The sequence below is a fragment of the Leopardus geoffroyi genome, chromosome B1, assembly GCF_018350155.1.
Source record: "Leopardus geoffroyi isolate Oge1 chromosome B1, O.geoffroyi_Oge1_pat1.0, whole genome shotgun sequence".
Classification (NCBI taxonomy): Eukaryota; Metazoa; Chordata; class Mammalia; order Carnivora; family Felidae; genus Leopardus; species Leopardus geoffroyi.
Window position 1 is genome coordinate 126,946,827 of NC_059327.1, and position 27,339 is coordinate 126,974,165.

General features: G+C 35.2%; 1 protein-coding gene across 1 annotated transcript in view; it reads right to left on the bottom strand.

Annotated features, from left to right (window-relative positions):
* Window positions 1-27,339, bottom strand: part of SMARCAD1 (SWI/SNF-related, matrix-associated actin-dependent regulator of chromatin, subfamily a, containing DEAD/H box 1) — a 79,227-nt gene that overhangs the window by 25,869 nt on the left and 26,019 nt on the right. The window contains 7 exon segments of the mRNA XM_045472722.1: window positions 197-342; window positions 344-397; window positions 9,470-9,861; window positions 11,286-11,367; window positions 12,881-12,982; window positions 20,715-20,818; window positions 25,861-25,927. Of these exon segments, the coding sequence (XP_045328678.1) occupies window positions 197-342; window positions 344-397; window positions 9,470-9,861; window positions 11,286-11,367; window positions 12,881-12,982; window positions 20,715-20,818; window positions 25,861-25,927 (947 nt within the window).

Consider the following 27,339-nt stretch of genomic DNA (forward strand, 5'->3'; position numbering starts at 1 on the left):
CGGGGGAAAGGGGTATCAATAAAAAATAATCCTTGCATCACTTATGTGTCATTAAAGGAAACTCTGGGCTTCCCTTCTAACATTAGTTTTCATAAAACTTCCACATGTAAGTTCCCTAGGCACAATACAGAAATAAGTTCTGAATTTTCATACAGCTGAGATAAAATAAGAAATAGGTATGTATAACAAATATTACCTCTGGTTTAGAATGGAGGGTTGTTCTATGTTCCATCCACCTCCATTTCCAGTGAGCATGGTAACTTGTTTTGTCAACTTATTTGAAATGTCTTCACATTTGTTCATAAGCCTTATAACTACATCCCTTTCTTGGATCAGTGTTTTTACAATGCCATATCAAATCTTCTGATAAGCCATTAGTTTTGGACATCTTTGTGAACTATGGCATAAAAAGAAAAATAATTTAACAGTTCAGATCTAGTAAACAAAAATCCAGTATCAATTTCTTTATGAGGAAAAGACAATTTGTTCATTGAATATTTTACTAATGACCTTAATCAAGTGCTAAGAGAACCTGTTTTTTTCTTCATGTCTATATTTGAATTTCCATGTTTCTCTTTGATAAATCCTGTCACCTCCAACTCACCATGCTGAAATAACACATATCTTTCTCCCCCAAAATGCACAATCTCAAGCTAGTTATTACTTTGAACCTAGTGGCTGTTCTCTTATAGGAGAAACTCTAAAGTGATGGTCAACATCTCCTATCAAATTTTGTTTTCAAAATCTCAGATTCGCCTTCATTACCAAAAGTAATAGTATTGTATAATTGCACACCTGATATCTTGCCCCATTTTCATCACTTTCCCTGCCTATGACATATTACTATATGATTAATCTTCCTAAAATATACTTTTCCCTATCTATCATCAAAGTACCACCCCTCGAGCTTTCAAAACTCCAACTATTATTTGTCACTTAAATTTTGTTCCTAAACTGAGACTATTGCTTGGAAAAATATCGCATGAATCAAAAGTTAACCATGACCAATCAGTAATTTGGTAAAACTTTTTAGAAAAGTCAATTTCAATACATATATGCTTGTATAAATGGCTTTCTGTGAAAGCTCAAAGAATTTCTTTCAAAAATGCATTTGCATTTTTTTCTAAAGAAGACACTGAATACTTCATCATGTAAAAGCTGTAAAAGAATTAGAATTTTTCTATATAGATAGTTGAAAAGAATATCCTGAAGAACATTATAAAAAAATATTTTTAGTGAAGAATAACAGAAAGCCCACAGCTGTCTACAAAGCTAAGAACCTGGCTGGACAAAAAGAAATGTCCCACAATCCAGAAATGAATAAAGGAAACTAGAGTAAAACTACGTGTTAAAACTACACATGATTTTGATTCATGTCATCTTATTTACTCAGCATATTCCTATTTACAATAAGAATCACATGAACAACTCTAAATAATCCCTGTGATCACAGTATATTTAAGTTCACAGAAAAGCTAAAATAATAGAAATACAAGATATACTATGATAATTTAACTAAAATGTGTTTATAATATGCACTTTTCATATCTAACATAGAAAAAGTTGGAAAGAAAATTTCCAATCTATTCTAAAGCCATATTATTATTGTACTGCAGGATTAAAAAACACAACAATTTAGCACTTCACAAAATGGCACTGTGAAATACAAAGTTATTTGCATACTACTTTACATTTTCACATGGGCAATATTAATAATCACAATATGATCTCCCATTTTGTGCTTTCCAAGGAAAGGATTTACACATAAACAGCAGGGTATATTAGAATAAGTGCCATGAAGATTTTAAGGAGGTTCTATTAGAATTTCTAATTAAGGGGCACCTGGGTGGCTCAGTGGGTTAAGCATCTAATTTCGGCTCAGGTCATGATCTTACGATTGGGTGCGTTCGGGTGCGTTCGGTGAGTTCGGGCCCCACGTCCGGCTCTGTGCTGACAGCCTGGAGCCTGGAGCCTGCTTCGGATTCTGTGTCTCCCTCTCTCTCTGCCCCTCCCCCACTCACACTCTGTCTCTCTCAAAAATAAATAAAACATTAAAAAAATTTAAAAAAAAAAAAAGAACTTTTAATTAAAATATATTTTATTGGGGCACCAGGGTGGTTCAGTAGGTTGAGCCATGGACTCTTGGTTTAGCTCAGGTCATGCTCTCAGGTTGGTGGGATGGAGCCCCAGCATTGAGCCCCAACATGGAGCCTGCTGAGATTCTCACTCTGCCCCCACTGCTTGTGCGAGTATATGCACTCTCTGTCAAAAAAAACAAAACAACAACAAAAAAGGAATATATTTTTATTTTTTAAAGTTTATTTATTTGGAGAGAGAGAGAAAGCGTGGGCACACCAAGAGGGAGGGGGCAGAGAAAGAGGGAGAGGGAGAATCCCAAAGCAGGCTCTAAGCTCAGTGTGGAGCCTGATGCAGGCCGATCCTGCCACTGTCAGATCATGATCTTAGCCAAACCAAGTGTCTGTCACTCATCTGACTGAGCCACCCAGGTGCCCCAATTAAATATATTTTTAAAGGAACCCCAAAACTATAGGCCTAAAACCAATCTCATGTCTTTTGTGGGTGTGTGTGAGTGTATATGTTTATGATGTGTATGTCTGTGAGAGAACAAGAATAACCAGGAAATAAAGAACACATATTGTGTGCCTTGTATGGTCTAGAAACTACTAGATGTCTTTTATTCTCTAACTCATTAAATCTTCACAATAACTCCAGATCAATCCAATTCTGGATGAATAAACCAAGGTACAATTTCCAAGGTCACACAGTACAATAAGATTCCAAAGTCCATACTGTTTTCTTTTCACTACAATTAGTACCTCCCAAATTAAAAAAAAAAAAAAAAAAAAAAAGTTAAGACCTTTTAAAAGTTTAAAAAAACAAAACATTTTTTTTTGTAAACAACTACCATTTACTGCTCTCTAATTTTTTGGCAAATATTAGCTTAGCTGGTGAAGGTACCTGGCATGTAGACACAGTCCCTATCTTCATGTGGTTTATAGTCATTGGGAAAGATATGCAACCAATAATTTTAAGTGTAATAACTGGTATTATGAGGGAAAGTACAAAACTCCATGGGCACTTTTCTCATAGAGACTAATATAATCTAGGACCTAAAAAATTCTTCCAGAGTAATAAGGCCAGAAATAAGAAAGAACTACATTGGCCCAAAGAAGATCAATTCAATTATGTCAGAATCTAGAGAAGAAATAAACTAACATTACAAAAAATAAACAGCCAGATATACACTGTATCTGGTTAAACTATACCAGGCAAGCAGAAGGAGAAAAATCCAGACTGGGAAACTGTAGAAAAAATGATCCAGTTCCTTTACCAAAGATATTATAGGAAAAGAAAGAAAGATAGATGGGTGGGGGACCTACAGATTAAAAGAGAATTAAAAGACTGATATCAATGGGGCCCTGAGTGGCTCAGTCAGTCAGCACAGAGCCCACTTTGGACCCTCGGTCCCCTTCTCTCTGTTTGTGCTTTCCCAAAAATAAATATTAAAAAAAAAAAAAAAAAAAAGACTGATATCAAACGATCTCAGCAGGTAGACCTTATTTAATGGATTCTAATTCAAAATTACTTAAAAAAACTTACACCATTTATGAGAAACAAAATTTGAACACTGAATGCAGACATTTTCTTTTTGGATATTTCCTAACATTAAGGAATTATTGATGATTTTTATTAGATGTGACAATGTAGTTAGTTTTGTTTAGGGAAAATATTTTTGAGATGTATATTTAAATTTTTATGGGTAAAATGAATTCTGAGATTTGCTTCAAAATAATATGAGACGGAAGAAAGTGGATGAGGATATAAATGAAACAAGATCAGATATCATCCGGGAACTGAAGCTGCTGCTGAGGACATGGGGCTTTGCTACCTTATTCTAATTTTTTATGTTTGAAATTCTTGTAGAGGAAATCAAGGAGAGTGCAAAAGGTAACTCTTACTTCAAGGTGCATCTGTTTGATTGGTTACTGAGATTTTTAAATGAGCTTGACATTTTGGTTATTTTTGAAGTCAAAGTTTCAAAATTTACTTCCCTTGGGGCTTCCTACTGTCCCTACCTCTCCTCCCATTTAAGCCAACCAACATCGGAGATGGTCCAAATTATTGTTGCCAGTTTAGAATTTAAATCTATCCAGTAATGTACATTGTCCATGAATGTAAAACATCAGATTTTCAAGGAAAAGGTTTCACTGAAAGATGAAATTGTCAGGATTTGGTTCAGTTATGAGTGACAGTAAATCCAAAACACTAAGCGTTTAAATACAACAAGTTTATTTCTCTCTCATGTAAAGGAAGACCTGTGGAAACACTTCAGATCTGATATGATGGTTCCCAAATCAAGGATTTTTCTACTTTGTTGCTTCATATCCTCAATACGTGGGGTTCCTACTATCATACTGACATCTCAGTCAACAGGAAGAAGGGATCCTATAAGGGCACTTTCCAAAAGTCATAATATACTTCTGCTTACATCCCATTGGACAGACCTTTGTCAAATTACCACAAAGGGAGGCTGAAAAAAATGTCATCTTAATATATTGTGGGTACTGTAACCAGCCATAAATCTGTTTAAAAGCCTCGAGGCAGCTTAAAGTACAGAAAGAAAAACTGTTCTTGATCCAAAAAAGTTGCATTTGATATGGCTATAACTGATATGGAGGATAAGCAGAAAACAACAGTTTCTTAGCATTTCACTAGAAATATATACAACACTTCCAGAGCAAAATATTGTGGATCTCTACAGCTAACATTTTCTAAGAACCAGAATTCAGTTGAATGGGCATTTATTTAACCCTTAGACTCCCCAAAGGTCAGTACCATAATTACACCCAACTTACAAATGAAGAAATGTAGAATAAGAACTTGCTATAGGTCAGATAAATATTAGAAATGTCACAACTGGGACTCAAAATCAGGCGATCTAGCACCACTATATTATTCCCCCACCTGTTACCTCCTAGTATGTACTCACAAAACCAAGAGAACAAAAAGGCATGCATGAGATTCAGGAAGAAGAGATCCAACACACGAGACAACAAGGATTCCTCTGGATGTCAGGGAAATAACATACCAAGGTCACAGCTAAATAGTGGGCCTATAATCCAACCAGTCTAAACCAGAGCAGGTCTTAAGATTCCAGATGAGACTTTTTTTATAGGAAGATGAAATACAAATGGAATACCTGAAGTGTCTAAAACTGAGGGGAAATTTAGACAGCTGGGAAAGTTTGAAATAATAAATATAGAGAAAATTGGACAAAGGAAAACCAAGACCACTATTACCTAGAGAAAACAAAATGCTAAGCAAGGAAAAAAAAAGTAATCATGTAATATACTACATGGCTAAGAAAGGCATTTACAAAGTCATAATGTAGATACTAAAAAATGATCTTCAAAATTTTATTAACTTAAATAAATCTCAATATGTAATTCCATAACATCTTTATTAACGGTGTGTGTGTGAGAGAGAGAGACAGAGAGAGAGATGGAGAGATGAAGAGAAAGGGAGAGATGGAGAGATGAAGAGAAAGACAGATGGAGAGATGAAGAGAAAGAGAGAGATGAGCTGGCACTTAGGGAAATGTATAAGAACACTCTACTGTTAAATTACTGTTTCCTGAAGACAAAAGGCATGTTAATAATCCTATAAAATACTTCACCAAAATACCTCACCACAAAAGGCTTTAAGAAATGCAGAGACTCTGTAAATGCAGGATCTACTAGTAAATCTACAGTTATTGATGAGCATAGAAATATGGTCCTATTTACATAATATGAAACATACAAATGGGTGCACAAATAAGATGCTCAACAAAGCCTTAAGTGGTGGGCATCTTTGGTAGAATTTTGGCTAACCTGACCTTCTTTGTTCTTGCAGGTATTGTTTTAGACAAAGAAAAGTTATTCCTCCAAAAAATATGATAAAGGTATTTTTTTCAGGTGGAAGAAAGGGGGGAAAAAGCAATTCCTACTTGCTGGATAATTATGTGGAAAAAAAAAAAAAAAGAACCTCAATATGGCCTGATTACCACCTCTTTGATTAAAAGACTCAAGTATCACTTCGGGGACTTTTTTCTTTTAAAAAGCCACATACTGAAGTACCTCTCTCCTGCCACAGTGTGTCACTCTTACAATACAAGTATCTTTTAATTTCTACAGGAAGGGAGGGATTGTTTAAGGCCAGATTTAACTCCCTACCTAAGAAGTAACATTTTTGAGGACAGAGTCCTAATCTTATTCACTACTATAAATACCTGGCAGCAGCTGACAAAGTACTCAAAATGCATTTATAATACATTTTATAAATGTTTGTCAAACTTATGCAAATAAAAATAAAGCCGGAATACAGTCATCCTAAACATAATTTATTGAAAATGACCCTATAAGGAAGGAAGGAACAGGCATTACCATGCTTTAAGTGACAAACTTAAGCAGACATTTTACAATAACCACTGGGAAAACAAAGCAGAAAAGAAAACCTGTGGTCCAAGTTACCAGCAGTTGAGAACAGTACAATGAGCATGAAGTGTTTTGGCATGAACTAAAACCTAGGTTGCATGGTTAGCGATCAAGGAAAACTGCATCTACACTGACCTAAATGTTAAGGAAGAACAGATGCATACATATATGAAGTTTTAAGGTGAGTTATTCATGAATGAGTTACTCAGGTATCTTCCTTTGGTCAGCACACATTACTATTCAGATTAAGGTATAAAAGATGCAGCATAATATTATCACAGACAACAGTCCCCACCATACTCTGCACAAGACTAGACACAAACTCAGTAAGTGGTTGGTGAACTGATGCCATCAAATGTGTGAAATATGGCAATTAAAATACCAATTTTACCACATTAACAGCATGTTTTAAACTGACATTGGCTTGCTGTATTTCCAAAGTCTATTCTTACAATAAACACATACTTTACTAAAGCAGAAAAACACAGAAAAATTACGAAGAAATCTGGCAAACAATAAATTCTGGTTCAACGAAAACAGGCATAAAGCTGCGAACATAAACACCCTTGTAAACAATGCACTTATTTTGTTAAACAAATTCTCATGTAAAAATAAGGGTGACTAGAATATCTTACAACATTTAATGTTTAAAAGTGTAATTCTGACAAGAAAGTCATAATGATGTACTTTCCACATTTTGTTTTAAAAGGCACTGCTAACCTAATTTTCACAAACGTTTTTCTAATAAGGCAATGAAACAGTAATGATTACATTTAATCTACCAATGTTGTAGACTTGTTTTAGCAAAAATGATAATTAAAACATATGTGTACTTGATTTGTTGGCTCAGTTTGCCTTTTTAAATGAAATACTAATGACTCTTAAAGTTCTCACAAATTCCCCAATCCTTAGGACTAAATATAGCTTCAACAATAATGTTAAGAGTTCACATGCTATAAAGTAGTAAATCATATATACAACTTTTTAGTACCGTGTACGTAATATTAACTTTATCTTTGATGATTTTAAGATACAAAATTGCTCCCTACATCAGTCACATTCAAAATTCCAAAATGACTGAAAGTAGAAGCTTAAAAGTTCCACGCAAATTAAAATTCAAAGCTCATATACATGGATGTGCCAATGTTAACTGTTCATTTCCAAAAACTCTTCATTTACCTACGTTTTTCAGGACAGCAAAGTCCTGTTTTTGCTGAAATAGCAGGTTTACTTTGTAACTGCTACATAAAATAACCAACATTTAGCTAAATGGCTAGCAACTAAATACCGTCTTTGCATTCAATTTCTAGAGAGAGGAGGCAAGATGCAACAGGGGGTTTAAAAAGGTAATGCATAATCTACAAAAAATTCATGTTGAGACTAATTTAAACTATGCCGATTAATTAGTGGGGGAAATATGCTTTCTACATGTTAACTTGAATATTTTTGAAAGCATCTGGCACATATAAGTCCGGTATAATTTACTTTAACTGTAAGATATTTGGGCAAGTAGTTACAGTTACTAAATACACTGGTTGCAGATAATTGCATTCCTTATGAAATAAATTAGAATCCCAACAAGCCCAAGCAGCTGACTCTGCAATAACACAGGAGACCATTAAAGATTAAAAGAAAGAAGAAAAGGAAGAAAAGAAGAACAAGAAAGCCCTTCAGCAAATACTTCAACAAATAATCACTCAGGCAAAGCCGAACAAGTTTTGAAAGGGCCTGCTTTGACAGATGTTCTCTGGAAAAGCAAAGGCTGCAGGCAAAACGAGTGGCTTTATTTATTTTATTTTTTTAAGCTACGAAATACTAGCAATATTGTTTCTTTATTTTTCAAATATCTTAACTTTTTAAAAAATGCTTTCTAGAACCACTGTTCAGGGACCCTCCCACACTGCCACTTTTAAAGACACTAAGGGAACTTAGCTCTTACAGATTTGTCACAAGTATAAAATTAATCACAAAAGCAACTTTCCTCCCAAAGATAGAGCACGAAACTTCCTTAAAACTTATAAAGCTTCAAGAGGCAGCTGATCTTCTAAAGCTGTAAAAAACCATCCACAGTGTTTTCACAGCAGGGCCTATATATACAATTCATGATATAAAAGCCCCCATTCTCACAAAAGTCAAGGCAAAATTTAAAAGACAGAGTTCTTCTATTCCTCTGTATGAGTAAGATTTGCTGACTGCTGACACAAAACTCAAAATACAGGTATTTTGGATAACATTTGTTTATAGATCAAATTCCATAAAATGATCATGCAAAGTGTACTTACCAGTTGCTTATGCCTTCCCTTCACCTAATGCCTGAATTCTAGGCTTCACACACTATCTTTCCAATAAAAAACGCTTGCAGCCTGCTACACTCCATAAAATGGCCGTGTTGTTTAACCAAGAAAAACATGTTAGAGATTGAGCTGTCACTTTTAAAAGAAAAAGAAAATAAACAATTGCTTCTTTTGAGGTGAAGCATAAAACACTGAGGCTGGTATTTGAATCATGGAGCTCCCCTGGACGTGGCTATTGCTCTTCAAGTAGCTGTAGTAAAATTTCTGCCACATTCTTGCTTTCTGCATGGAGTCTCAGCAGTAACAGATCAGAACAGGCTAGCAAACGACTCCTTCCTAAATGTAAGCTCTAATTTCTTCTTCTGCAGTGAAATGAACCAAGTTTCTATGCAAAAGAATGAGTGACAGTATGCCCAGCCAATCAGCTTGGGCTTTTTCAGGAAAATCACCCCTTAATTCATTCAAAATTAGGTCATATGACACTATTTGAAATACTATTGGCTTACAATGAAAGTAATGTTTGACTCTACACAGGATGAGGCGACCCATCTATGCTTCCCTGGGCTGAAGACACCTTGACTATAAACGGTACTGTGAATGAAACACACACACACACATGTATATATACACACACACACATACACACAGACAGGGGAAAAAAAAGTAATGTAGCCTTACCAGAGCTTCCCAACTATTAAAGGGCCGGAGTTCAGTTATCTTCTGAGCCTTTTTCTGAGAACACTGAGGAATCAAAGTTAGTTCACCAATTGAAGCATCTTGAAGAAAGTGAAGAATTTTACCCTTATAGCCATCCTCCATCACTTCTTCACCACTACTGTAGTCCTCATCTAGTGAGCTGCCGACATCAGAACCCGAATCATATTCAGAGTCTTCAATAACTCTCTTAGGATTAAATACATTTTTTTTACGTTTCTTATTAAAACCATTTTGTGGTTTCATGGAACATTTCTGTTTCAGTTTTGTTTTAGCTGAATTTTTAGGATAATTCTGACTTCTTGAAGAAGCTTCTTTTCCATTTGGAAATTCACTTTGTGAAGCATACTGCATATCTATATAGGTAGACAAAAGTAATTAAATTAGAAAGATATAAATACAAGCCTTCAAGTAAGATAAAAAAAATATCTAAACATGATATTGTCGTTTTGAATACAGAATTCAACTATAATTTATTAAATCTTGATATACTTTAAAGAGAAATACTGAAGTAGAATCTGAAGTCGTACAATGAGCTGAAATAATTAGTTTAAAAAATAGGTGGTAAGTTTTAAAAAACCTAATATAAACCCCCATTTTCTAACAAAGGTCCTGAGAATATAAATGGCAGCTGCATATTCACAAGATATCCCCAATGTCACTTAGCAGCCCCATCTCTATGCCAACACTGATGGGTATAGCAAAAACAATGTTCACCCTAAATTAAAACCATTCCTATTATATTAATTTTCCATTGCCATCTCCACCTATTTAAATATATCATTACTGAAAGGCACTGCTACTTTTTCGCTGGTTTATCCATCATATTCCATAGATTTCTAAGATGTCTGTGATTGAAGAGGTTCTGTTAGCTCTTACCAGTTAGCCTATAACATGTTAGTTTACTGTTTAGGATGTTTGTTCTACTGACTCAAAGAACTTTCAGACTTACACATTATTATACATTCATTCTGGTGCATATGTCAAAAAAAGGAAAAATAAATTGGATAAAGTATTCCTTAAATTCTCCACATTCACAATCTATCTCTTTTGAATCATTCTTCAGACTCAGAACTGGTGATTTGGTGGCTTCCTTCTTTCCGCAGACTATCAATTCTCTGTGCCATCAAGAGCACCCATACTAGGGTATTTCTTAGAAGACTTCATTAAAAAATGAAAACAAAAAACTCCAATGCCACTGTACTGGCCTTTTTAAATTGGCTGTGAAATTACGAAGAGCTGATCTAACTGATTATTGCTTAAGGATGTGAATAAACATTCAACTCTTCTCCACCACTTCTCTACTGTTTGGTTCTGAAAGTTAAAAGTGCTCCAATACTGGTTTAGGGACTTTCTTCCATGCCAGTGATATTCGTCTTTTAGGTTTCTGATAGTGGTGCACTTTTGATATTCATGTAAGGGCAGGCGAGGACACCTATATTTCAGTGATTATAAAACACAAGCAATCATACGATCCATCCTGAGAGATGTTAAAATATTAAAAAGATGTTTCTTTTATGCTCAATAATACATGGTAATTTAAAAGTAGCCCTATTAAAAAAAAAAGTTAGCTAAACAGAAAAAAATATTTTCTATTTCATTTTATAGTGCCATTAACATATGGAAACTACTCATCTAAAAACTTTTTACATCATTATTTCCAGTATCTTTTGCAATCCCATTCACTGCTTATTAGCTCATAGGTTTACCATTTTCTTATATACCAAAATACAGAATACAATGGGAAGTATGTGCTTTCTATGACAAAGGAGCTAGTTACCTTGGTCTTCTGCAAACACTTTTAAAGATTCTAAAGCTTCTGTGTACATCCATTCATGTTCCTTGAGTACTTCCCTTAGTTCCTAGAAATAAGTCATTGATCTTTTTGTTAAAAATCTAAAATTAGCAACTTGTAGAACTTGTATACTCTTCTAAAAATAAGTCAATCACTTAAAAATTCATATCTGATTATTTCACACCTGTTTTCATGCTGCTTTACAGATACTGTCTGTGTATATGTACTTGGGTGAATACGTAAGTCTTCAAAGGAAAAGCAGTTTGACTTTTTCTGCATTTCTCCTCTCCCTATGAAGTGCTCTGAAAACTTGAGGATCAAAAATATCTGCTCAAACTTTAACATGCAGTTAGGCTTTTACAAACTGCCAACTTCAAAACATATAGTTTCAACACATGTAAAGAACAAACAGAACAAGATTTTGCATTTAGCTCATCAAAATACTACCTGTGCATATACCTGAATAAAATAATGCAAGTGTAAATGTATTCTAAATGTTAAACAAATAATGTGCTTCCACATACATTTATGTGATTAAACAGAGGCACTTTTACCAGTGGCATGCTTGGCTCTGAAATTCTTCTTACTATTTAACAAGTAAAACAAAGCTTATGGAATACTAAAGTACCAAGATGTAATATTACACTTTAAAATTCTTTTCTGGGGGTGGGGTGCCTCAGTAGTTTAGTCAGTTGAGCTGAGCAACTGACTCTTGATTGTGGCTCAGGTCACAATCCCAGGATGGTGGGATACAGCCCTGCATCGGGCTCTGTAACGAGTGTGGAGCATGCCTAAGATTCTCTCTTTCCTTCCCGCTGCCCCTCTCCCTGGCTCACCACTCACACATGTGTGCTCACTCTTTCTCTAAAAAAAATAGAAATTAAAACAAAATAAGTAAATTTCTTTTCTTTTTTTTTTTAAGTTTATTTATTTTTTTAGTAATCTCTACACCAAGAGTGAGGCTCAAATCTACAACCCTGAGATCAGGAGTCGGACCTACTTCTGACTGAGCCAGCGAGATGCCCCGACACTTTAAAATTCTTTTTTTTTTTTAAGTTTATTTGTTTATTTTTTGAGAGAGAGAGAGAGTGAGTGAGCAAGCGAGCAGGGGACGGGCAGAGAGAGAGAGGGAGGGAGATACTCTCAAGCAGGCTCCACACTGTCAGTGCAGAGCCTGACATGGGCCTCAAACTCACCAAACTGTGAGACCATGACCTGAGCAGAGATCAAGAGTCACATGCTTACCCGACTCAGCCACCCCTTTAAAATTCTTAATGAGAAATTTAAAGGACAAGAATATGAAAAAAGCGAACAGCTAACTTGGTTTTCTAAATATTCACATTTTATTCAGGAGTTACAACTGTTAGGGTTATGTTTGTTATTATTATGGCTGTTATGCTGATACAGTTAACAATGTGAGGAATTAACAAGTAGTATAAAAGTATTTTATAATACTGATAAAAAAGTATTTAATTAGAAAAATGTAAAATGCATCTTGAGATTTTACACAGCTGATCGCAAACACTATTTTGTTTCAAACATTTAATACACACTGATTAAATCTTTTCATGACTACCCACCTGTTTATCAAAATTGGGAAATTCCTTTTGCAATTTCAATACAATACTTTCTTGTTTTTCCCAATTACTGCTAGATTCTGCAGACTCATTTGATTCTTCTCCCTAATGAGGGAGAAAAAAACAATTAAGGAGATCACCTATAACGTTAAGTCTTAAGACAATTACATTTATATTTTGACTTGATTTGGAACTTACCACATTCAGTTAAGAATCCAAAAATGTTTCTTTCTGTTCTTGTGAAAACTGACATTTATATCTTTAAGGGTAAAGAATATTGCTGCTTTAAGATCACAAAATGCAAGACCCTGACTGCATATCCAGTAACTCACACTTCATACAGTACTCGAAATAAATCTGCTAAAAGAGTAGAATGTTCCTCAAATTACTCTAAATAATTCAGGTATACTGAAGTCTCTCCAACCTAATGGCAAGTAAAAGAAAATGACTCAAATATCTCAGCTATGCTCACAATTTTATACCTCCCTACAAATTTCAAATACTGAGAGAAAAAAGTTACTTTTACTTCAGTGTTGATTTATAGAATGGCTCAAATATTATTTGTTCAGCCACAATATAAAAGTAACACAATGATAGAAACTTATGTGAAACCAAAACAGTAATCTGGGAATAATTAGTGTTACTCATACAATCACTTTCTTCTTTTGTCACTTAACTTCACTTAAAAAAAATGGTTAAAATTCCACATTTAAGCAAAAAAAAAGATTCTTGGGGTCATGCATAGGAAAAGTCTTATATTTTAGTCAATCAAAAATCATTTACCTAACTCTGCTTAGAACTGTACCACATGCTACACAAACAAGATCTAGAAAAATAGTCTCATGCTTTCTTTTACCTCCTTCCTTATCCAACAATTGTTAGGTTTTTTTTTTTTCACTACCCAAAGTACAAATACTAAAAATTGTGAGTGATACCTCTCTTGCACACAGAAATGTGACAAAGTTCCACACGGCAGGGACATATACCTATGTAGTCCAGTGGTTACACCAGTGACACAAAGAGTTTGGGCCTAAATCTGTCTCAGTGGGCTGTAGGGTTATGAGTTAATCCTGTGGTTATTTTTCCTGTTCCAGAATGGAGAGTTGGAACAGGCATATTTAGGACTGGCAGTCATCTCATGTTAGCTCCTTGGCCCAGAGAGTAAGGGCCATTCTCGCAGGAAAGAGACAAATTCAAGTCCCTAAAACTGAGGAGGGGTAAATGGAAGAAGAAGAAAGAGGAAGAAGAGAAGTACAAGTAGAATCAGCCACAGCAGCAATACCATGTGACTGAAGGAACTGCAGAAACTAGTATCACCATCCCATCCCAATGTACTGTGGCTCCTTGGCCTATATAAAAGCTGGGTGATGGGTTTTGGAGAATTATTTTAGTTATCATAAACATAGAGGTGATAACCCCAATTGCAGCAGTTACTATGCCAGATATGGTATTTTTAATGGAGCAAATCAGTATAACTGTGCAGTTAAAATCTATCATGCTTCTTCACCCATTGCCCCATCCCAATTAGAAAGGACAAGCAAAAGCAATTTGTTTTCTTCTGGGAAGGGTCAGGGATAGATATACCTTCACAGTCTTCAGGGGTCTCCTGCTCTTTGATAATATAGTACTCTAGGACTGATAGTTTTGCACAGTCCACAGAATATCACTTTAATCACCTACACTGAAGACATCACTAACTGGACTTGGTAAGCAGGAAGCATGGGTACCTCAGGAAGACACATGCAGGCCAAAGAATAGGAAATAACCGCCCCCTCCCCCCCAATTCTGGGAACCACCACACCACTTTCATGAATTTTATGGGGGCGTCTAATCTGGGGCATGCTGCAAATGCCATTCAGAAAAAAAAAAAAAAAAGGAAACAGAAAAGGTACATATTGTCTAACTCTAAAAAGGAGCAGAACAATCGGTCGGGGTCGGCCTCTTTGCTTAATCTGTTTATGAACTAGCTCTCTTAACACTGTCAGTTATGAATGAGGCCAAGATTGAGAAGGTTCTGTAGGAGGTCCAGGATACACTACAAGGTGCTCTGTCACTTGGGCGTCACGACCAAGTAGATGCAATGATTCTCAAAGAATCTGTGGCTAATAAGGATGCTGTATGAAGTCTCTAAAAGCCCCAATCATAAGAAAATCAATATAATATATGCCATTTCCAAAATTACTGCACTGTGCAAAATCAGGAAAATAAAAAATTAGTGTTTCAGAAAAATCGTGTTAGAGGCACAACATTCAAAAACTTCATCAGTGACACATTAAAAAAAGAGGAAGGATCCTTGAAACAGGATAGCACAACTTCACACACATTAAATGGCTAAGAAATGCATAAATACCACAATAAATGTAAACTGAATGTAAATGTAAAACTGGGAGTATTAGCACTGGAAGGACTGCTTGTGAGTTACTGTGAAGCGGTAGAAAAAAGGTTATCTGAAAATGAACAAATTTCTTAACGCCAGCTATGGAACAGCACGGCTCACTGTCCTTGTGTTATCTCTGCTATACTGGCTGAAAATATAAATGATAAATTATAAAATAAATACATTTCTGCTCCTTTGCTAGCCTCCTCCTCTCATACTAATGCTGTCTGTAAGGTTCTAAATGCAACTGGATGCTAGGACTCTTACTGTATTCAGTACTAAAACCAGTATCTTCAAACCAGCACAACTGTTTTCAGTAACACTTAAAGCATCTGACAACCTGATGTGTTAAGCTGTCATGGTGTAGCCTTTTAGTCTTCACCATCATTATCATGATTACCTTCTGTATCCACATGGCTATCAGGAGCAAATTACTACAAGAGTTCTGTGGCTAGATCATCAGCGGGACCCTATCTCTTCAACATCTCCACTTTTTACTTTCTCAAATCCAACCTTCTTTCCTCAATCAACACACCTTTTTCTGAGTTTTAAAAATTTCTCTGTACGAATCAAATCTTTCAAAATTGCAAATCAAGGTAAGGAGAGTTTTCCACCACACATAATACAAATGCTCTTATCACTCCAGGTTTTTACAATGGTACTAATGAAATTCTGATGTTAAATCTATTCCAAAATTCTATAACCAAATCTGCATTCTCACTTCCAATAACAGCAATTAGTGTCTTAAATACTCACTTTAAACAATAAGCCATAAATGCTGTAATCATAAATTTATCACAAGGCTATCTCAGGTGGCTTTTTGAGGAAAAAGAAGGAAAAAAACGGGGCTAAGTTCAGTTTTTGTAGAGAGAGAGGCTTGATGCGTTAGAAGAGGTTTTAAGTCTTTTCGTTTTTGTTTTTGCAAAAATCCTCTTACAACAGAGAATTAAGTAAAAGTATCATTGCGGATTTGGGCACTCCACCCATTTTCCCTGTACCAGTAGTGAACTCTAAGGCGGACTTACTTCTTTTAAAAGGCATAGCGTAGTTTGGTCAGTGATAAACTACTGCTGGTTTCAGCTCCGAGTCTCTACCTGGCACTAGTAGTGAATATCACAGTAATGCTATGTTTCAAAATCTTAATTCCTGTTTTCCGTTTTTCAGATTTGGGATCTGCGAGGCATGCATTCATAACAAATATCTGTTTCATGAAATTTGAGTTTAATTCAATGTATAGTTGCTTTCTTCAGTTTACTTCTGTATCACAGCTGAAAAATTCTTTTGCAGCTTTCCCATCTGCACTCATGGCTTTGTGTGACACCCGATGGCTTGGGAATTTGTAGCACTATTTGCAGCTACTAAAGCAACCACTACGGGCACCAAAAGAAGCTACTTCCGCAGTACACACTTATTTTCTTAAAAAAAAAGATCTATACGGAAAAGGTTGTTCCTCACTTTTTTCACTTTTGTCTTTAATTCAGATGCTCAACGATCTTTCCTTTTCTTCTATTTCTTTGTGCCTTTCTTTATGACTTCCCAATATTTGATGACAGTCCAGCCATATTATTTTGGGGCACTGTCTCTGATGCTCCACAATGTGGATTCCTTTATGCCTGTGGCTCAGGATACAGCACATGTTCTCATTCCTTCCCAAACATTTATTTCAAGCTTTTCCTCAATACTTAAACCTTCTTATATGTACTACCTGATATTTTTTAATGAAATTGCTTAATATGTTTGGGATGTTGAATGGGTGTTTTTCCAATAGAAAAGTTCACCAATGTGAAAGAATAGCAAAACACAGCCTTGTGGGAAAATAAGCATGGTGAAATGAGGCAGCCAGTACATGTCTGGGGTGTGTGCATTTTATGTAATCTATGTGGCTCAGTGCAGCTGGGTGCAGTGTTCTGTGTTCACCTAGTACTTCTCACGAACAACACTGCACATAAATAACATAAAATTTAGGTTATACTAAAATTGCTGTTTAACGTATTTACTGCACTGGAACAAATTCACATTTTAAAAGCAGAAGGGACTTGGGGCACGTGGCTGTCTCAGTTAAGCGTCCGACTTCACCTCAGGTCATGATGTCATGGTTTGTGAGTTCAAGCCCCGAGTCTGGCTCTGTGCTGACACCTCAGAGCCTGAAGCCTGTTTCGGATTCTGTGTCTCCCTTTGTCTCTGTCCCTCCCCTGCTCATGCTGTCTGTCTGCCTGTCTCTCTCTCAAATAAATAAATAAATAAATAAGCATTAAAAAAAAAAAAAAAAGATTTAATAAAAGCAGAAGGGACTGATGTCTTTTTGTGAAAAAATCGTTGGCTTGAAAGGGAGTCCTGATAGGAACAGAATGGCTGATCATGGCACATCAAGTGACCATGAGACTCGAGTTGTTATGTGACCTGGTTATCTGACCCACCAACCTTAAAACTGAGTATGAAGAGCAGCAACCCATCATTAAGTGAAAATGGGAGATTTGAAACTGAACTTGAGCAGGCTCAGGAGGAACAGATAAGCTGCCTCTGCAGCTGTCCCAGGCTCCCACGGTACCTACTTCTGCTTTACTCTGCCCCTCCTTCAAACAGGATTTATGGCATTTGGGGAATTCTTTACAATCAGATAAAGTGAGGGGAAAATCTTGAACTTGGTTTTCAAAGAGTTCACATACTATTAGAAGAAGCCCAAAGTGAAGTAAACAAACAACTGAGGTTAAATGATTTAGCCTCATTTAAGAAAGGTTTGGGCAGTACATCTTACCATCCACTTTGTATAAAAAGAGGTGGCCAGGGGTAGAGAGCTATGATATATGATGGACAGGAGCTAAGGAAGAGAATAAGAATAGAAGACTGGTGACCAGAAGTCTGGGAAAGAGGTGCACCGTTGAACTTCTCAGTAGTTTTTCTGAGAACAGATTGCAAGAGCAACAGTTTTCCTTAGGAATGTTCATCAAAGTGCATCTACTATAGAGGAAATTTTGAGTAATGAGGAAGACAAGATGATCTATTTTGTGAACACCAATAACAACACAGCCACTTGAATGCTTGATCACTGGGTCTATAAACAAATGGCCATGGAAACAGGAATAGAGGCTGTGTATACAGATCAACAAGATGGTCCCACACCAAGATTTACCTGATTACTGTTACCAACAAATATTTAACCTGCCAAGAGCACAGGCCAACAAGGAGTTCCGACAATAGCACCATTCTTTGGGAGAGTCAGTCAATTGTCTGGAGGCAAGTTGATTACACTGGACCCCTTTCATCATGGAAAGGACAGTAACAGAAATCTACTCTAAGATGCCTTTCCTATCTACCTGCTTCTGGCAATACCAGTTGTGGGTTGAACTGTGTCCCTCCAAAGTTCATGTGATAAACAACACCCTAGCACCTCAGAATGTGTTTATTTGGAGATAGGGTCTTTACTGACATAATGAAGTTAAAATTAGGGTGAACCCTATCTACCAACTGGTATCCTTACAAAAAAGGGGAAATTTACAGATAGACATGTCAACAAAGAACATGCAATGTGACAATGAAGGCAAGGATCTACAAGCCAAGGAATGGCAAAGTTTCAGCGTACCATCAGGAACAAAAAGAAATGGAAAGCCTTCAGAAGAAAATCAACCCTTCTGACACACTAGCTTCCAGAACTGTGAGACAATACATTTCAGTTGGTTAAGCCACCCAGTTTGTGCTGCTGTGTTACGGAACCCATAAGCAACTAACATATACATAGATATATAGAAAACCTAATTGAGGGGCGCCTGGATAGCTCAGCTGGTTAAGTGTCTGACTTTGGCTCAGGTCATGATCTCACAGTTCAAGAGTTCAAGCTCTAGTTAGGCTCTATGCTGACAGCTCGGAGCCTGGAGCTCACTTCGGACTCTGTGTCTCCCTCTCTCTCTGTTCCTCCCCCGCTCATGCTCTGTCTCTTTCTCTCAAAAATAAACAAAAAAAAACCACTTTTTTTTTTAAATAAATAAAAAAAAATAAACCTAATTCACACAGTACACTAATGATACCACAGTGTTCCTGACCAGGTCACTAAGAAAAGTGCATCAATGAATTTATCTAGTGATTTCACCACATGCCTCAAAGCCTACCACAGAACAGTGGTATCGCTTATAGAGCGTGAACTTATAGAGAACGCCTAAGACCGATGTGTTGTTCAACAGGATGTACAAGCAAAGTAAATGCTCTGAATCACCAATTTGATGCTGTTTCCCCCATAACTGTTATATATAGATTTGTAAACTAAAATGTAGGCCTAGTCTCTTATACTATAGCTACTCCTCATACCTAAAACCCAATCAGAATTTTTAACTTCCCATCAGTATTAGTTTGCAAGAAAAGAATGCTTCTGTGGAGGGACATAACAATTATCCCATTAAATTAGGGTAGAGATTGCTACCTTGCTACTTTGGGCTTCTTATACCATTAAGTCACAGGTAAAAAGATAAAATAAAACAAGTTACTATACTGGTCAGGGGTGACAGATTTTGATTACCAAAAAGAAACTGTGTTGTCTTGAATGCAGACAGGGAGGACTATGTCTGGTTTCACTGGGAGGCCTCAGTAGTTCTATTCTTAAAGCAAAAGTTAACGGAAAAATATAGAGTAACCCAATAAAAGTATAACCATAATTATTTTTAGATAAGCAGTTTTAAGTTATCAAAGAGGTCATCTGGAAGAATTATAATTAGTTGTCACACTGGGGAGGAGGAAATGGTGCTGGTTCAACCATATATTAAAAGTCTATTTTCAGAGTGCCTGGGAGGCTCAGTTGGTTAAGAGTCCAACTCTTGGTTTTGGCTCAGGTCATGATCACAGGGCTTGTGAGTTCAAGCACCATGTCAGGCTCTGCACTAACAGCAGAGCCTGCTTGGGATTCTCTCTCTCCCCCCCCCCCCCACCCCTGCCCCCATCCCTCCCCTGCTCACACTCTCTTTCTCTCACAAAATAAATATTTGGAAAAAAAAACACAACAGTATATTTCTCCCCAAAGTTACTTTATCATGCCACTAGAATATTAAAAAAAATTTTTTTTTTAACATTTATTCATTTTCAAGAGACAGAATGTGAGTGGGGGAGGGGCAGAGAGGGAGGGAGACACAGAATCTGAAACAGGCTCCAGGCTCCGAGCTGTTAGCACCGAGCCCAACGCAGGGCTTGAACTCACAGACTGCGAGATCATGACCCAAGCTGAAGTCGGACCCAGTGAGCCATCCAGGCACCCCTAGAATATTTTTAATAATTAATTTTATAACTCAGAGATAAGCAATTATACTGGATAAATTAAAAAGAAAGCAAAACAGTCCTAAATGAAATGCAAACCCAGTTTGATTTGGTTGTGAGAGAGAAGTCTAATTCATTTAGATGCATTTAGATCTGATATCCACAGATTCAACACATTCTGTGTCTAACAGCTGATTTTGATATTTCAATTCAAAGGTAACTTACGTGATCCAGTCTTTTCTTTTTTATAGACTGATCATCATTAAACTCATCTTCCTCATATGGCTCTGAAGAAGAAGATAATTTTCTTTTCCTGGGTCCACCACCTTCTAAAACGGAGATGAATGATCAAAGTTTGCACAAGTATTGTAAGAATCATTAATGTAAAACAAAGGTAAAAGTTATTATAATGAACACGTGCAGATCGTTCTCTTGACATCAGGCCCAATGTTATTTCCTTCTACATTTCATGTATACTCAATAAATGTCAACTGAATTAAAGGAAAAGTAAACAGAGACTCTTATCATGTTATTTGTAAACCATCACATTATTTAGTAACAACAAACATCGCTAAACTGAATGGTCATTCTACAGAGCAATACTGAAAGGAAAGGGTTCTCCTCAGTGACTGAGTGTTTAGCAGTGAAAAAAAGTTGAGCCCTATCTGTCTAGCTTATTGAATAGCATCACTGATACCAATAATAGTTTGCTATGTACCAGGCTTTGCAAAGGGCTTTTATAAACTGTTGTTTCATTTATTTTCCACAATAAACTTACAGAGTAGGTAATAGTCTCATTTAATAAATGAGGAGGAAGTGAAACATGGATAGCTCAAGCGATTAATGCTCTTAACCTAGAAACGAAGAGTGTAACATAGAGACTATAACAGTGATAGAAAATTTACATATTCTGTCAAAACTGAAAGAAAAACTCAAACTACATGATCTTAAAGAAGCTATATTACAGGGGTGCCTGGCTGGCTCAGTTGGTAGAACATGTAACTCTTGATCTCGGGGTTGTGAGTTCAAGCTCCACGTTGGGTGTAGAGATTACTTAAAAATAAAATCTTAAAAAAAAAAAAAAAGGAAGCTATATTACATATTTGTAGTTTGAAGACATTTATCTATTTCTTATATACTTTTACTTTCAGAGAGCCAATTCCTTAGACATACTGCTAACATGAAGGCATCTGTTACAGTTTACAAAAGTGCAGTATTAATTACACCAGTATCCTAATTATGCTGTCAGAAATAAAACTTGTAGAAGCACAATATTCAAACTAAATACAAACACGACAGCTTTTAAGTTGTAAGTCTGAAAATTTTGTAATATGGTTATAACAAAAGAAGTAAATGTTACCAACATTTTCAAGTATAATTTCCATGTAAGTGGGAATGCTTAAATTTTTGTCTTCTAATTATATTTCATAGAGTAAATGTGCAGTCTGCAAAAACCAAGTAATTCCCAGCATCCACTTTGAAAAGGGATCATCACAATTATATTTGTTGGGGTATAAGCACTGTTAGTCATATTCTAAGTCTGAAAAAAAAAGCTTCAATGAAACCAGATGATTTACGCCAGGTCACCTAGATATATTTCTTTCCTGAAAGAGTTAAGAGCTTTGTTTTGTCAATAAAGGATCCTTCAACCTTAAATATCTGCTTATACAGCTTTACTTTTTGTTAGTAGTATTATGACACCAAATATTTACATATAGTTAAAAAGGCTACAGGCAAAAAATTTGCAAATAAATGTGGGAGAAAATGCAAATATGAAATTTGAGTACAAAAATGTTACATAACAGTACACAACACTGTTATCTACATCTATATCTTCTCTGTAATTAAACACTTTATGTTTATCTATATGTTATGCTATGCTCACCCCAAGTGCAGCTACCATCTGTCACCATACAACACTATTATTGACTATATTCCCTGTGCTGTGGTGACATGTACTCGCTTGTGGTGAGTATAGAATATAGTTGTCGAATCACTTTGTTGTACACCTGAAACTAATGTAACACTGTGTGTTAACTATACTTCAATAAAAAAAGTTTTTGCATATATCTAAATAAGTTAATATTCTATACTAAATATCACTTCCAAATTGTGTTTCATAAGGTCTCATCTTTTATTGGGAGCACTCACCATCAATTTCAGAAAAAACAAAACAAAACAAAACAAAAAAACAGTTAAAATTATTCCTTATACCCCACATGAAAAGAAATTTCATCTAAATTCAGTATTTAACAATAAAAAATAAAACATGAAACTATAAAAAAAGAACACATATTGGCAGTTTAACAGAAAAAAAATGAAAAGATGTTCAATTTTCTTAATAATTAAAAAAAGTAAAATTTAAAAATACCATTATTTTGTATCTGTTAATAAACAGTAAATAGACCCTAGCAGTCCACGGGCAAAAAGGCACTTTTAAACATTATGCATTGTTCTAGCCTTTCCAATCTAGGTAACACACTTCAGAATTCTAGATATGCGTATCTTTTAGTCCAACAATTCCTTCTCTAGGAATTTACTCCACAAACTGATGGAAATGTGTGCTCAAGTATACACACAAGAATTTTCCCAAACTGTCTAAATGCCCAAGATATTAAACAAATTAGAATATACCCATAAATGCCACTGTTATAAATTAGGTAGACTTTTTAAAAATAAACATGGAAGATGTCTCTAATTAATGAAAAGCTTACAAAGCAACAAATATAATAGGATCACAATCACATTAAGAATGTTTTGCTTATTTTTATATAAACACAGAGAAGAAGAAAACAGGTAGATATATTCTGGACAACATCAATAAATTCACATTTTTACTTTTTAAAATAGGATAGAAACTTTTGTAACCCAGTGTTCATAAATGAAAACTTTCAGAAAGCAATGCATAAAAGGTACCCTTACTGTTTAATATGGGAGTTATTACCTATAAGATTATAATTTGTGCTAAAACCAACATCCTTTATCATGAGGCACAGAACTGTCCAAAATCTCTCACATGTGTTTAAAAAGGCCTTTTTTGGGGAAAATTGTCCTAATATATCCAAAACAGTTTCCTGTTGATACCGTAAATCGAAGGGCTATCTTCTGTTGGTGAGGCAAAGCTGCCATTCTATACACCTCAGAAGCATAATGTACTAAAGATGAAGATGGCCGATACGACTGTCCGTTCCATTCTAAGATGAAGCATGGAAGTTTACTTCAAAACCAAGAAGGCCCTGATTTATTCTTTCCTTCTAACTTTCCTCTTGAAAATATTTTTTAAGAAAGAAAATATCAATGTATAGTGCAAGAATGAGAAGAAAAAACTCAAAGGAAGTTCACATTTAATGAGGATTATACTTCATAAAGGCAAAGATTTTGTCCATTTTGTTTCCATACGTATCCTCAATGCCTAACACAGCATCTGGCATCTAGCAGTAGGTGCGCAACAAATATCTGTTAAATTAATAAATAAGTTGAATGATAAAAGTTGCTCAAGAGAAAAAAGATTAGACGCTATTATGGAATAAAATGTTTCTACAAATTTGGAGAGATTACGGACTACTGAGGTATTATAAGAACAAGAAAGAATATGTAAAATTTTCCAAACATTTTGCAACTCAAGAAATGTTCATTGAGTCTACCATTTTTCAGGAATTTTTCCAGTAAGTGCTAGGGCTATGGTTAACGAGGGAGATATCAACCTTCTCCTACATGTACCATTTTCTATCAGATGGCCCCTGGGAACAAACAACTGCTAACACTTACTATATACTTATGTGCCACACACTACAGTAAGAAATTTACATTATCATTTCTTCACAACAACCTATGACACCAGTACTATTATTACACTATTTTGCTCATAAGGAAACAGAGACACAGAAGAGTTAGGCAACACTGCCCAAGGTCACACAGCTAGTAAGTGGAAGAAAAGGAAGAATCTTTAACATTCTGCACAGGTAGCACCCACATAACACAATACTATTCCCTTACTCACATTGAAGAAAATGAAAAGAATTAAAATATTTCATATGGAGGAAACAACTATCATCTTTGGAATGCACTGCAACAAAATCTACTTGCTGAAGAGGGATGACAGCCCCATGGGAACACACTATGCCATCTTCTATTTTTGCATATATATTTTAAAGTCTCACAAATATTAAAAAGCCAAAAAGATCCACTTAGGGGAATGGGCACTTATTCACACAATGTTAATGAAAAAATAAATTAGCACAACCTTCAAGAAAGTAACATGGAAGTACATATTAAACTTTTAAATGTGTATATTCTTTGATTCAGCATCCCAGTTTGAAATTTAGCCTATAGAAATAATAACATAAATATTTCCTTATAAGACTATTTACTTTAGCACTATAATAAAATAATAAAAATATAAATGCTAATTAACAGAGAAATAATTAATAAACCAATCATACAGGCAGTTACAGAAGAATGTTATGGGCCATATTTAAAAGATGGATAAATCTGATTGTTCTGACAAGTTATCCATGAAAAATTATCAAATTATTTTTTTTTAATGCAAACCAATACTATTATTACATTTCCTAGTTTAACGGACACAGGCACGTGTACGTGTGTGTGTGTGTGTGTGTGTGTGTGTGTGTGTGTGTCGTACAGTAGTGGTGGGTACAAACAGGAAAAGCTGAAAATGATACAAAGCAAATTCAAGGGTGGTCAATGGGAGTGTGGGTTTGCCTTCATTACTTAAATGCTTTTTTGGTATTGGGATTATAGGTTATTTTTACTTGTTTGGTATATACAAGTTAGGGGGAAAAAATACAGTATTTGCCAAAAGAATATTGGAGGTGCTTTTATATTGCAAGCTCCTTGAAATGCATTTATTTTTGTATCCCAAGCCTGGAACATAGCATAAATATTTACTAAATGAAGGAATGCTGATTACCAGCTAGGACTTTCCACAAGACATTATGTTCCTACTGACTCAGATTTGTAGACCTGTAAATAAAACCACAATGCAATTAGAAAGGACACTTAAGAAAGAAAGAAAATATACCTTCCAAAACTTCACTGTTACGAGATGTGATCTGTAGAAAACAAGCAAAATTACCAATGAAAACCTGCCCCCTCCCTAGGGAAAAAAAAAAAAAAAAATCAACCTAGAAAATGTGGTTCCCAAATAGCTGTATGACCTCAGGTAAGTCACTTAACCTTCTTAAGCTTCAGTTTCTTTATTTAAAAAAACTGAAGCTATTAGTAACTCGTAAGGATCCTGTAAGAATTCATGAATGTGCCTGGTAAATTGTAGAGCAGTATTAAAAATGTGAAGATATTTATTACTATAAAGCTAATGAATACACATGGGTGGAAACTAAGCCAGGCATACCTGCATCACCAAACATCAGCAAGGCAGCAGCAATTGCTCCATCCATAGTGCTTGTTGATTCAATCAACTGACAGAACGAGAAAACATTGTTTGAAAAAGAACAGTTTAAGAAGTCTTTCACAAAAGTCTGTACAATGTAAGCATTTCTTAAAACGTTGTTGGATGTATTATCACTGTTGGTGAAATACATACAGTATATTCAAGCTTTCGTTATTTTTGTGTTTTAATTGCAAGGTTCTACGTTGAAGCCTTAAAAACTCCCTACTTATATGTCCAGGCAAAGAATGAGGGAGAGAAGAGGTAGTGAGGAAGAGGGACACTTGTAGACATCTGTATTATTCCTTTTTTGTTTATGAAAAAATAACCCACAATTCTGTAGTCACTTTTTAAAACATCTAATACTTCTTAAGATGAGTGGGATGAAGCGTTCTTTTTGATTTTTCCTCTATTTCTGAATCATCTGAATTTATTAAAGAATATAGTCCTATACTATTTATATAATTAATATACTCAATATATAATTTTTATACTATTCTATAACACTTTGTATTTCATAAGGAATTAAACATCCTACATTTTCCTTTTGCTATAGTTTCCCTAATTTCCAATGAGTTACTTGTTTTAAAAAAATCTTGCATTTTAGTGTGGTAATTCAGATCTTTCTTATTTGTTTTATAATTATTGAATAAATGCTTTTATTTAAAAACTGGAAAAGATAAAATAAAACAAAAGAAAAATCTTACATCTTTTAATAAGCTATTTTTATATTAAATTAAATAGTCTAAAATCAATTAAGAGCACTCTCTTCTACTGGTTTTCTTAATCTTGAATCCTTAAATATCCTATAAGCCCAACCCCCCCAATTATCAAAATAACCAAATCACATGCATATCAAGTTTAGGATTAAATTTATATTTTATAACTTCTTGAATTGCCTTATATGGGTGTAAGAGCCTCTGCAAAGCACTTTATAAATGTTATGTTAAATCTCTTGAAATGATGGGGATCAGCTGAAACAGAGTACTTCAAGAGTGCTCTGCTTTGGAGTAATATGCTAAACTCCCTAACTTTCAAATATTCATGCAGTGAAACATGAACACAATTCTGTGTATCAATCCTATTCTCCCTCTGTAATTATAAAATTAGAGATAAATATTCGTACAGAAGAAAAATACCCTTAAACTACATGAACAATTAGCAATCAGGCTAAGAAATATTTTTAAGTTGAGATTTGTTCCTTTGAATATTTAATACTCCTTCACGTATATTCTGTTAGAAGCTCTTTCCAACATTGTAAGTAGCCTCTGTAGCTACTACTCATTACATGCATTGTCTTCTTATTCCAAAAAAAAAAAAAAAAAAAAGAAAAAAAAAAAAGAAATCACATCAGGAGGAAAATAACACCCCAAAGTGCAAACTCAAGATACCACTAAAGTTTCATTTAGCTAACAGTAAGAGGGTATCAAAATGACTTAGGGA